The following is a 14119-nucleotide window of genomic DNA, read 5'->3' as shown; positions in this document are numbered from 1 at the left end:
ACAGAAATGAACAGTATTTTCCATCTTCCTTTAGATAAGGAAGTGAAAACTAACAACCAGCAAACCCCCCAAGACATTAAAAATAAAAAGGATTCCAGGAAACAATTCACATCTATCTATATGGATTTCGGCACTAGGGGATGTTCTATGGATGGCATCTCAAACTCTGTGGTTCACACCCCCCACACCCCAATTCTCTATATTAGGTCCATTTCTCATTCTGTTTCTATTACTGCTGCAGTTCCTAAGCTGTTCAGTAAAAGAAATATCCTTTAAATGTACTGGGGGAGAGGCACTAAGTCAGAATGTTCTGGATTATAGAATTCTGGGCATGCAGAAAGGAGAGAAGAAGGAAATACAGATTGATATAGAAACATTCCAAGAGGAATGACCGAGAGGTATGTTTAAGTTCGAGTTTAATTCTAGATGTTTAAAAAATATATTCGAGAACAGTTGCTGCTATAAAGCCTAAATGACAGTTGGCCAAAAAAGGAAAAAAAAAAATCCCAGACCAATAGATAACTTATAATTTCAGAGACTATTTTTGTAGGATATACAGAGAAAAACAGTGGAAGTAGATCTTGGACTGTGTTAACTGGGTGGGCTTCTCAATTACAATTCTCTACTACCCAAATCTGTACTGGGGCCTCAGAGGAACAAATCCTGTAAAATAGGATATTTGCACTAACTTTTGGCTGCTGTTCTAACTCACAAGTGAGACAAAAACATTCAAAGTTATTTCTCTTTACAGGTTACATATCAGAGGTTTGCTAAAGACTTAAATAGTGCAGAAAGATTCCTTCATACTCTGATTCCCTTAGGCACAAACTTAACAAACAGGAGAGAGAATACCACATTTCATTTTGTGTCTTTCCCCTGAATCATACAAAGACACATTTGGATGCCATTAGCAAAAATCCAAATGTGCTTAAACGTTATTTTAATTATAAAAATTGTATGGATATCAGTCACATTTTTCAGCAGATTTGGAAAAGAAAGCATTAAATGGATCTTGTTTGGCTGGCATCACATGTTCATATTTAAGCACAAGCAGATGGAGGCATTCATCACCTAATTCTTATTAAAGAAACATGACTATAAGCCAATTAAAGATATAATAATTAGTTCATCATACAAAACACAGTAATGCATCTTTATGTTGAAACTTTCTACACCATCAGAAGTTCCCAAAATGCATTCCTGTTTTTAATGGCTGGCATGAAATTGCTCCTGATCTTTCACTATGTCCCTATAATAAGTCTTTGGAAGTAATTTCACCTAACACTCCAAACAAACCCATTACATTAATGGATTACAGGCATTTTTTGAAGTAGTCTGGTTTACTAAATGTAGCCAGATGGTGTAGGTTCATAAGTTAAAGCGGCCATAAAGCATTAGACTGATGATTTAGTGTCTTATGAAGTGGTCAGCAGATATACATCAGAGATTGTTATTAGGCAAAGGATATACAAGTCTAATCATCTCCTGTTCAATTCTTAGTGGTATATGCTTGAGATTGTAACATGTCTCAGTGATTGGGAAGAGTACAGTAATGAGGTACACACAGATTGTTCGCACAAAGAAAACTGTTTGCCTATGGCTAAAATAAAATCCAATGAGTGAAGAAGGGGCAGAAATCTATTCTACTTAACAAAAGATATAGGAACAAATTCAGCTTGAAAATGGTTATTTCTAAGATATAAATAGGCATTTCTTTTATTTTAAAGGGCAATTTAAATTCCAATTTTGGAAAAACAAATTTTTAAAAAGATATAATTGGCAAAGGTTAAGCAGAGTGGTAACATGCAGTTTGGGGGGAAGGTATAAGTTGGTATATTTTTCTTAGAGGATAGTTTGGCATATGTATTAGAAGCCTTAAAATATGTTCATAATTCATTAATATAGAAATCCCACTTCTGGTATTTTTTTCCCTAGGATGCCCAAAAGATGAATAAGAATGTCCACCACAACACAGTTTATAATGCAAAAAACATTTTAAACTACCTAAATGTTCAATAAAGCATTTAAATAATGTGTGCTTCAATCACCGTAAGTAATACAAATACTATAAAAAATTATTTTTTAAACGAACCAACACTTAGAAAAACACATTAAGAGAATACAGTAAGAAAAAAATGTTACAAACACTTATGAGGGAAATATACACACCTAGGAAAAATATTAATAGCATATTAGTAGTTCTCTCTGAATGGTAGGGTTCTGGTAAATTTTATTTTTATATTTTAAACTGTTTTGAATTTTCTAAATTTCCCATAAGTGCTATAATCAGGAAACAACTGAAAAAAAATAAAAACAAGATAAGCTATTTTAGAGATTCACTCACTTCTGTACTATTTTTCTTTTAAAATAAGCTATTAACACAGGTGAGAAACTTGTATTTTCCTGAGACAGCATTTTCCCCAAATACTGATGCCTACATAGTATCCTAGATCACCATCAAGCATTCAGTGAAACAACCACAGCACTCTCCAAAGTATTTTAAGTCTGTGTGTGTATATGTGTGTCTGTGTGTGTCTGTACAAATATATATATATATTTAAAAATATATAGTTTATAATAGCTATTTAGTTCCTGAGCAGTGAGATTGTAAACCCTGGCATTTACATATTTAATATCACAACAAGGCTCCTGAGATACCCTTTCTAAAATATTCAATTAAAAATGTTTCTTATTCATTCCTATAATGTAAATATTCGGTTGATAAATTCACATAGAAATCCAAATTCAAATACATTAGTTACTATACCTTAAAACTAAGACACATTATAAAAGACACATCTCAAACCAGACAACACCTCAGAAAAGATTTTATTTAAACCTACGTGTGAGTAAAAATAGGGTGAATAGAGACAGGGAGAAGAGAGGGGAAAGAGGAGTCTATTATTTACAGAGTTTGATTTTTTGTATTTATATCCCAAGAAGGTACAATTTAAATGCTCAGTTTGTAAAAATCAAGCCAACAAAGATTTTTTTTTTAAATAGAGAGATAATAGAGTTGTAGATTTAGTATGATTACCATTGTAACATATCTTCCAGGCAAATTAATGGCTTACAAACATCTGTAGACATACCTGGCAGAGCAGTTATGAAATCCCTCTGCAACATAGGTTTAAGATACGAGTTTATGTGCCCATGTTGGTAATGACACATTTGGGATATAAGATGTTCCACAAATTCCACTTGATCGGACTCTGACCACTGCTCAAAATATTTGACACACAGTTCCTTTTCCTTCTCATAGCTTGCCGAGAGCTTCCGTTGCTTGGGCACAATCATACTGGAAGTGCCATTGGCAAGTTTTGTCTGTAGAAGAGGTGAATTGAAAGAAACATATAAGTACTGACAATAAGAGAAATTATATAATTTTCCAGTCTGGCATGCTATGTTATGTATGTCTATATGATGGAGCTCACTCTGTTACTCTATTAGTAATTGGATGTTTGCAAACAGCAGTTGTATGGAAAAAGCCACAGAAATACCACAGCAAGTTGGTAAATCAGGAATACTGCTGGATGACAAGGTATCCATTTCCAAAAGTTCGTAGGAAAGCATTATTTGGAGATATATAGATGAAAAACGATTGAAAGCATGTTATTACTAGCAAGCAAAAAAGCTAATTTGCTTTTTCTTGTATACACCAGTTACTGGGCATTTATACAATTACTTACTCACAACTTTTTTTTTTTTTTTTTTTTTTGCGGTATGCGGGCCTCTCACCGCTGTGGCCTCTCCCGTCGCGGAGCACAGGCTCCAGACACGCAGGCCCAGCGGCCATGGCTCACGGGGCCAGCCACTCCGTGGCATGTGGGATCCTCCCAGAACGGGGCACGAACCCGCGTCCCCTGCATCGGCAGACGGACTCCCAACCACTGCGCCACCAGGGAAGCCCACAGCTTATTTTTTAATAGTCAAGTAAGAAATCCTCCATGCAAAGAAAAGCCAATGAATAATTTGAGACCCTGGTACCTTTGGAGATAAAGCTTAAATAACATCAATGCTCAATATACCCTTTTCCTCCCCCCAACCACCCCAAAATCCTCTCTCTGCTGTCATCAAAATTATATGCCATAAAGTCTTCTATATTAATTGATTCATTCAATAAATATTAATTGAGCATCTATAATGTGCCAAACACTGTCCTAGGTGCTAGGAATACAGCACTGAACAAAAATAATACAGTCTCTACCATCAGTAACTTACATTTTAGTAGGTACAGCAAGCTAAAAACATTACCATACAAACAGAAAATATAATGTAGATAGTATTTTGAAGAAAAATAAAGCAGGATAAAGGGATAGAAAAATTAATATATGCTATTGTGACGGGCAAAAATCTAAGATGGTCCCCCAAGAAATTCTTGACCCCTGGTGTACAAGCATCTCTCTCAGTTATTCAAACAAACATGTAGGTACTGCCGTGACTTAATTAAGGTCCCAAATCAGGACCACGAGATAGGGAGATTACTCCAGTGGGTGTGATCTAATGACATGAGCCCTTTAAAAGCAGAGAGTTTTCTCCAATTGGTTGCAGAAGAGAAGGGGATCACCTGACTAGGAATTCAGTCATCCTTAGGAGCTGAGAGCAGCTCCCAGCAGACAGCCAGTAAGGAAATGGGGACCTCAATCCTACAAAGGCAAGGAGCTGAATTTGCCAACAACAATAACAACAATGAGCTGAGAAGATGATTTTTCCCCAGATGAGAACTCAGCCCAGCCGACACCTTGATTTCAGCCTTGTGATACTTTGAGCAGAGGACCCAGTCATGCTATATCAGACTTCTGACCTAGACATCAGTGAGCTAATGAATGGGTGTTATATTAACTTGCTAAGTTTGTAGTAATTTGTTATGTAGCAATTAATAAACAACCTAACAATTATTTAAGTCTAAGGGGTCAGAGACAGTTTCCCTAAAGATATGACATTTGAACTGACACATGAAGAAAATGAGGAAACTAGACATTTTGTTACACGGGGGAAGAATGGTCCAGGCAATGGGCATTTTGAGAGCAAAGGTCCTGGGTGGTAGTCTAAATGGCATGTTCAAGGAACAACAGGAGGGCCCAGGGTGGCTAGAACCAAGTGAGCAAAGCAAGAAGAAATACAGTTGAAGAAGTAGTCCAAGCCAGATGATCCAGGTCATTTGGGTGGTAGTAGCTATCTCCAAAGATGGCCCCAAACAATTCCATCCCTTCCTGAACATGAATTCTGTTCCTCCCATCAAGAAGTAGTTTGTCCTAGCTTTTGAATCTGGTCTTTGACTAACAGAATGTGGAGAAAGTGACATTCTGGGACTTCTGAGTCCAGGCAACTTCTGCTTACTCCATCTTAGAACCTTGAGCCACCATGTAAGAAATTCAGAGTACCCTGCTGGAGAGGGAAGTGTGGAGGATGAGAAGCTATGCAGAGAGAGGTCACATGGAGAAGCACATAGCCTGAGCATGACAATCTGAGACCTTATAAAGGATCACTGCTATGTGGAGAATAGGCTGCAGGGGACATGAATGGAAATTAGGAGACTAATTAACAGATTACTTCACAGTAGTCCATGGAAGAGACAACAATCTTTTGGACTAGTAAGGTAGCTACATGCGTGGTGAGAAATAATTGGGATTCAACATACACTTTGAAGGCAGAGCCAACTGAATTAGCTGATAGGCTGAATACGAGGTATGAGGGGGAAAAAGGAGACAATGACCATACTTAAGTCTGAAGCTGGGGAACACTAGGGTAAGATTCAGAAATTAACTGAACTTTTTGCTACTCTAAAAGTTGATTTTCTTTAGAGGATAACCACAACGTGGTAGGTACAACTAGGTACTTGTACTTTTTTTTTTGTTGGCTGCATCAGGTCTTAGTTGCGGCACACAGGATCTTTCGTTGCAGCGTGCAGGTTTCTCTCTAGTTGTGGAGCATGGGTTTCTCTCTAGTTGTGGCACGTGGGATCAGTAGTTGCAGCATGTGAGCTTAGTTGCCCCGTGGCATGTGGGATCTTAGTTCCCCAACCAGGGATTGAACCCGTGTGCCCTGCACTGTACTTTTCAAAGTAACTTGATGGATCTTTGGCATATTTGATTGAGGCAAACCCAGTGTGGCAAGGAGACCCATGCTACTGTGGAGTTCATACCTGCCTAGACATATTGAATGTGCCATAAAACTGTATCAGATTTGGATAATCAACTTCTGCTATTAAAGGCACAGACTTGCCTTAATTTCTAAAGGTTAACTCCTACCTGTAGGCCTCTTTACAAATGATTCCAGATACACAGCTGAAAGTATATTTCCAAGAATGGCATTAGCCATTCTTTTTATTTTTTAAAAAAAAATTTTATTTATTTTTGGCTGTGTTGGGTCTTCACTGTTGCGCACGGGCTTTTCTCTAGTTGTGGCGAGCGGGGGCTACTCTTTGTTGTGGTGCACCGGCTTCTCATTGTGGTGGCTTCTCTTGTTGCGGAACACAGGCTCTAGGTGCAAGGGCTTCAGTACTTGTGGCACGCGGGCTCAGTAGCTGTGACTTGCGGGCTCTAGAGCGCAGGCTCGGTAGTTGCGGTGCACAGGCTTAGTTGCTCCGCGGCATGTGGGATCTTCCTGGACCAGGGATTGAACCATTGTCCCCTGCACTGACGCACTGGCAGGCAGATTCTTAACCACTGCACCACCAGGGAAATCCCAAGCCATTCTATTGACATAGAAGGAGTGGACACCATAAACAGCAAACCTTGGTGTACACAGAGTTGGATGTTTTTTAGCATAAATGCCACGGTTGTCTATAAGACCAAAAATGATTAATAAGAACCTTGTTGGACACGGGCCTTGGGGGACTTCCGGACTGTTTTATGCAGGTTATTTGTTTGTATCTCAGAAAATGAAAACTTGTGAAATATGGAGTAAGATTTTGAGAGCTAATAAATAGGTGGGTTTAGAAGCTTGACCAAACGCCACTTCTGATCCCAACATCCAAAACCTCTCACTCCATCATCTCTTATATATTTGTCTTTTATCTTTTAAAAGGTGGAAACGGACTGGAGTTGGATGCCACCGGAGTACTGTATATTGGCTAAAGACCAGAAACGCCAGTAACAGAAAACAATAATCAGCAAAGTAATGAAATTATTCTGTTTATACTTTAAATGAACCAGATGTTTCTATAAAAATGGAATCAGTGGCTATCAGACCATTAACAGATAAAAATGCCTAAGGATTTCACATATTGATTATCCCACCGCAGGAGCTAAAGTTCAGTCAAGACTTTGTCATACTTTCAATGATCCAGTCATAAATGGGACCTAAAACACTGTATATTAGAAATGAAGTATAACCTGAGAGTTCATGTGTTTGCCAACTGTCTGCTGGTACTACATTCTAGTCACCACCCCTCAAAACAGAGTATTTCCTTGTAGGTAGAAAGACATACACCTCAGATCCATCATCACTTTACATGAGTACTCTTAATCACTACACCATACCGCACTCTTTTAAGAGCGTTGGCCCTACAGTAGAAAGACCTGGTTTTAAATTTTAACTCCTCAATTTAGCAGCTGTGTGACATGGAATAAATAACTTGATTTTTTTTTTTGAGTCTCTGTTCCCCTTGTCTGTAAAATGGGGCTAATAATAGAATCTATTATATTGGGTTTTTGTGAAGATCAAATAAAATAATCTAAGAAAAGCCATGCTTAATTGGTTCACCACCTGGCATACAGTAAAGTGCTCAGTAAATCAACAGTCAATGAATTTATGACACTGCTGGAGCTAGGCCTTCTCTCTCTCTTTAAATATATCCTTCGTTCTCATTATGTAATATATTTTTTCTATTTTAATTTTCATTGAAGTATAATATACGTAGAAGTACATAATCTTTTTTTTTTTTTTTTTTTTTTTTGCCTCTCGGACCAGGGCACGAACCCGTGTCCCCTGCATCGGCAGGCGTACTCACAACCACTGCGCCACCAGGGAAGCCCTCTTTGCTAGTATTTTGTTGAGGATTTTTGCATCTGTGTTCGTCAGTGATATTGGCCTGTAGTTTTCTTTCTTTGTGACATGTTTGTCTGCTTTTGGTATCAGGGTGATGGTGGCCTCGTAGAATGAGTTTGGGAGTGTTCCTCACTCTGCTATATTTTGGAAGAGTTTGAGAAGGATAGGTGTTAGCTCTTCTCTAAATGTTTGATAGAATTTGCCCGTGAAGCCATCTGGTCCTGGGCTTTTGTTTGTTGGAAGATTTTTAATCACAGTCTCAATTTCAGGTCTTGTGATTGGTCTGTTCATATTTTCTATTTTTTCCTGGTTCAGTCTTGGAAGGTTGTGCTTTTCTAAGAATTTGTCCAGTTCCTCCACGTTGTCCATTTTATTGGCATATAGTTGCTTGTAGTAATCTCTCATGATACTTTGTATTTCTGCAGTGTCAGTTGTTACTTCTCCTTTTTCATTTCTAATTCTATTGATTTGAGTCTTCTCCCTTTTTTTCTTGATGAGTCTGGCTAATGGCTTATCAATTCTGTTTATCTTCTCAAAGAACCAGCTTTTAGTTTTATTGATATTTGCTATTATTCCCTTCATTTCTTTTTCATCTATTTCCGATCTGATCTTTATGATTTCTTTCCTTCTGCTAACTTGGGGTTTTTTTTGTTCTTCTTTCTCCAATTGCTTTAGGTGTAAGGTTAGGTTGTTTATTTGAGATGTTTCTTGTTTCTTGAGGTAGGATTGCATTGCTATAAACTTCCCTCTTAGAAATGCTTTTGCTGCATCACATAGGTTTTGGGTCGTCGTGTTTTCATTGTCATTTGTTTCTAGGCATTTTTTGATTTCCTCTTTGATTTCTTCAGTGATCTCTTGATTATTTAGTAGTGTATTGTTTAGCCTCCATGTGTTTGTATCTTTTACACATTTTTTTCTTGTAATTGATATCTAGTCTCATAGCACTGAGGTCGGAAAAGATACTTGATACAATTTCAATTTTCTTAAATTTACCAAGGCTTGATTTGTGACCCAAGATATGATCTATCCTGGAGAATGTTCCATGAGCACTTGAGAAGAAAGTGTAATCTGTTGTTTTTGGATGGAATGTCCTATGAATATCAATTAAGTCCATCTTGTTTAATGTATCATTTAAAGGTTGTGTTTCCTTATTTATTTTCATTTTGGATGATCTGTCCATTGGTGAAAGTGGGGTGTTAATGTCCCCTACTATGACTGTGTTACTGTCGATTTCCCTTTTTATGGCGGTTAGCATCTGCCTTATGTATTGAGGTGCTCCTATGTTGGGTGCATAAATACTTACAATTGTTATATCTTTTTCTTGGATTGATCCCTTGATCATTATGCAGTGTCCTTCTTTGTCTCCTGTAATAGTCTTTATTTTAAAATCTGTTTTGTCTGATATGAGAATTGTTACTCCATCTTTCTTTTGATTTCCATTTACATGGAATATCGTTTTCCATCCCCTCACTTTCACTCTGTATGTGTGCCTAGGTCTGAAGTGGGTGTCTTGTAGACAGCATATATACGGCTCTTGTTTTTGTATCCATTCAGCCAGTCTACGTCTTCTGGTTGGAGCATTTAATCCATTTACATTTAAGGTAGTTATCGATATGTATGTTGCTATTACCATTTTCCTTGTTTTGGGTTTGTTATTGTAGGTCTTTTCCTTCTCTTGTGTTTCCTGACTAGAGAAGTTCCTTTAGCATTTGTTGTAAAGCTGGTTTGGTGGTGCTGAATTCTCGTAGCTTTTGCTTGTCTGTAAAGGTTTTAATTTCTCCGTCGAATCTGAATGAGAGCCTTGCTGGGTAATCTTGGTTGTAGGTTTTTCCCTTTCATCACTTTAAATATGTCCTGCCACTCCCTTCTGGCTTGCAGAGTTTCTGCTAAAGATCCCTTATGGGGATTCCCTTGTATGTTATTTGTTGTTTTTCCCTTGCTGCTTTTAAGATTTTTTCTTTGTATTTAATTTTTGATAGTTTGATTAATATGTGTCTTGGCATGTTTCTCCTTGGATTTATCCTGTATGGGACTCTCTGCGCTTCCTGGACTTGATTATTTCCTTTCCCATATTAGGGAAGTTTTCAACTATAATCTCTTCAAATATTTTCTCATTCCCTTTTTCTCTTCTTCTTCTGGGACCCCTATAATTCGAATGTTGGTGCATTTAATGTTGTCCCAGAGGTCTCTGAGACTGTCCTCAGTTCTTTTCATTCTTTTTTCTTTATTCTGCTCTGTGGTAGTTATTTCCACTATTTTATCTTCTAGGTCACTTATCCGTTCTTCTGCCTCAGTTATTCTGCTATTGATTTCTTCTAAAGAATTTTTAATTTCATTTATTGTGTTGTTCATCTGTGTTTGTTTGCTCTTTAGTTCTTCTAGGTCCTTGTTAAACATTTCTTATATTTTCTCCATTCTATTTCCAAGATTTTGGATCATCTTTACTATCATTACTCTGAATTCTTTTTCAGGTAGACTGCCTATTTCCTCTTCATCTGTTTGGTCTGGTGGGTTTTTACCTTGCTCCTTCATCTGCTGTGTGTTCCTCTGTCTTCTCTTTTTGCTTAACTTACTGTGTCTGGGGTCTCCTTTTCGCTGGCTGCAGGTTTGTAGTTCCCCTTGTTTTTGGTGCCTGCCCCCAGTGGCTAAGGTTGGTTCAGTGGGTTGTGTAGGCTTCCTGGTGGAGGGGACTAGTGCCTCTGTTCTGGTGGATGAGGCTGGATCTTGTCTTTCTGGTGGGCAGGACCACCTCTGGTGGTGTGTTTTGGGGTGTCTGTGACCTTATTATGATTTTAGGCAGCCTCTCTGCTAATGGGTGGGGTTGTGTTCCTGTCTTGCTAGTTGTTTGGCATGGGGTGTCCCGCACTGTAGCTTGCTGATCATTGAGCGGAGCTGGGTCTTAGCGTTGAGATGGAGATCTCTGGGAGAGCTTTCGCCGTTTGATATTACATGGAGCCGGGAGGTCTCTGGTGGACCAATGTCCTGAACTCGGCTCTCCCAACTCAGAGGCACAGACCTAACACCTGGCTGGAGCACCAAGACCCTGTCAGCCATACAGCTCAGAAGAAAAGGGAGAAAAAAAGAAAGAAAGAAAAAATAAAGTAAAATAAAATAAAGTTATTAAAAAAATAATTATTAAAAATAAAAAGTAATAAGAAAAGAAAGAAGAGAGCAACCAAACCAAAAAACAAATCCACCAACGAAAACCAGCACTAAAAACTGTACTAAAAAGACCCAAACAAACAAACAAACAAAAAAAACGGACAGACAGAACCCTAGGACAAATGGTAAAAGCAAAGCTATACAGACAAAATCACACAAAGAAGCATACACATACACAGTAACAAAAAGAGAAAAAGGAAGAAAAAATATATATCTTTTGGGAAGGCTGAGGTCTTCTGCCAGGGTTCAATAGGTGTTCTGTAGGAGTTGTTCCACATGTAGATGTATTTCTAATGTATTTGTGGGGAGGAAGGTGATCTCTACGTCTTACTCCTCCGCCATCTTGAAGGTCTCTTTATTTCATTTTTTAAAATACGTATTTTTTAAAAAACTGCCTATACAATTTACAGTAGCATTAAAAAATGTAATACTTAGGAATAAGTTTAACAACATATGTGTAACACCTGAAAACTACAAAACATTGCTGAGGGAAAACTTAAAATACTTAAATAAATGGAGAAATATATGTTCACAAATTAGACTCAATATTGTTAAGATGTTCATTCTTTCCAGTTGATCTACACCGTCAATGCAATATCAATCAATCTAGCAAGCAAACTGACAAACTGATTCTAAAATTTAGACAGAAGTGCAAAAGACCTAAACTTTAGCTGAGACAATCTTGAAAAATAAAAACAAAGATGGACTCACACTAATGAATTTCAAGACTTACAATAAAGTAATAGTAATCGGGCTTCCCTGGTGGTGCAGTGGTTAGGAATCTACCTGCCAATGCAGGGGACACGGGTTTGAGCCCTGGGCCGGGAAGCTCCCACGTGCCTCAGAGCAACCAAGCCCATGCGCCACAACTACTGAGCCTGTGCTCTACAGCCCGCGAGTTACAGTGACTGAGCCCATGTGCCTGTGTTCCACAGCAAGAGAGGCCATGGCAATAAGAGGCCTGCGCACTGCAGTGAAGAGTAGCCCCTGCTTGCCGCAACTAGAGAAAGCCTGTGTGCAGCAACGAAGACCCAACACAGCTAAAAATAAATAAATACATTTATTTAAAAAAAAAAAAAAGAATCACACCCTTAAACTACAGCATGTGGTAACTTGATGGATGGAACTCTGTAGTATAGTCTATAAAAAAAAAAAGTAATAGTAATCAAGATAGCATGGCTCTGGTGTAAGGACAAACATGTAGATCAATGGAACAGAATAGCAAATTCACAAACAATTTCACATATACAGCCAGTTGAGTTTTGAGAAAGGTGCCAAGATAATTCAATAGGTAAAGGATAGTGTTTTTCAACAAATTATGCTGAAATAACTGGATATCCATATAGAAAAAATGAACCTTGTTCTCTAGTTTAGATCTTATTAAAAAATTAGGGGCGGGCCTCCCTGGTGGCGCAGTGGTTGAGAGTCCGCCGGCCAATGCAGGGGACACGGGTTCGTGCCCCGGTCCGGGAGGATCCCACATGCCGCGGAGTGGCTGGGCCCATAAGCCATGGCCGCTGAGCCTGCGCATCCGGAGCCTGTGAGCCACAACTACTGAGCCCGTGCACGTAGAGCCCTACTCCAGAACAAGAGAAGCCACTGCAATGAGAAGCCTGCACACCGCAACGAAGAGTAGCTCCCACTCGATGCAACTAGAGAAAGCCCATGCACAGCAACGATGACCCAACACAGCCAATAAATAAATAAATTTTAAAAATCTAAAAAAAAAAAGTTAACATAAGTGGATGCTGGACTTATCCATAGGAGCTGAACTTCTAGAAGAAAACAAAACTTCTAGGAGAAAACAGAAAATCTTGGTGTTACTGGGATAGGCAAGCATTTCACAGATAAGGCATAAAAGAACAAGAAAGAACAAACATATATTTTTTAAAAACTCTTAGAACTCGATAAGAAAAGAAAACAAGTAACCCTATTTTGTTTTGTTTTGTTTTTTGAAAGGGCAAAAGACCTGAACAGACACTTCACAAAAAAGGATCCATATACGGGATGACCAATAAACACATGAAAAGATGTTCAATATCATGAGTCACTTGGGAAATGCAAGTTAAAATCACGAGACACGACTACACAGTTATTAAAATGGCTAAAATTAAAAAGACTGACCATACTAGGTAGTGGCAACAACGATGAGCAACTGGGTCTTCCATACATTGCTGCCAGTAATGTTTAATAGCACAACCATTTTACAAAACAGGCTGACAGTTTCTTACGAAGTTATATATCTATTTACCATGTGACCCAGGAATTTCACTCCTAGGTGTTTACCCCTTCCCAATGGAAAAAAAAAATTTCCACACAAAAACTTGTACATGAATGTTCATAGCTGCTTCATAATAGTCCCAAACTGAAAGAATCCTAATGCCCATCAAGAGTTTAACTGATAAACAAATTGTGATATATCTGTACAAAGGAATAGTACTCAGCAATAAAAGAACAAACTACAGATACACAAAATGACAAGGATGAATCTCAAAAACATGCTGAATGAAAGAAGCCAGGCACAAAAAGAATATATTACTTTATGATTCTACTTATATAAAACTCTAGGAATAACAAACCTAATTTATAGTGATAAAAACAGAACAGTGGTTGCCTGGGGCTGGATATGGGGATGGGACTGACTGGGTAAGGGCACCAGTGAAGTTTTGGGGGTAATGAAAATGCTCTATATGTTGACTGTTACACAGGTATATACATTTGCCAAAATTCATCGAACTGGATACTTAAAATGGGTGTATTTTATTGTATGTAAATTATATCTTAATAAAATAGATTTTAAGAACGTCTAAGGATAGCATATTCCTAAGGATAAATACCACCGTAATATTAATTTCATTCATAACTAAGATATTATATTTGTAAAGAACTCTGGAGATAAAGGTCTTTGTTATCAAGCCTCTTCCCTCTATCCTTCTCCCTTACGGATTTTCTACTAATGTCTAAA

The 14119-nt window shown here is 38.1% G+C and overlaps 1 protein-coding gene across 14 annotated transcripts in view; it reads right to left on the bottom strand.

Annotated features, from left to right (window-relative positions):
• The window catches only part of BTRC (beta-transducin repeat containing E3 ubiquitin protein ligase), a 184464-nt gene that overhangs the window by 25633 nt on the left and 144712 nt on the right, over window positions 1-14119 (bottom strand). For all 14 annotated transcript variants that reach the window (XR_004482645.2, XM_033425813.2, XM_004268474.3 and 11 more), the window contains one exon: window positions 3093-3324. Coding sequence is in view for 13 of the 14 variants with exons in the window: in XM_033425813.2 (XP_033281704.2) it covers window positions 3093-3324 (232 nt within the window). In the remaining variant the exon portion in view is untranslated. The remainder of the gene's footprint in view (window positions 1-3092; window positions 3325-14119) is intronic.

Source organism: Orcinus orca, chromosome 14, assembly GCF_937001465.1.
Source record: "Orcinus orca chromosome 14, mOrcOrc1.1, whole genome shotgun sequence".
In the NCBI taxonomy this organism is placed as follows: Eukaryota; Metazoa; Chordata; class Mammalia; order Artiodactyla; family Delphinidae; genus Orcinus; species Orcinus orca.
This window is presented reverse-complemented; position numbering and strand designations above follow the sequence as displayed.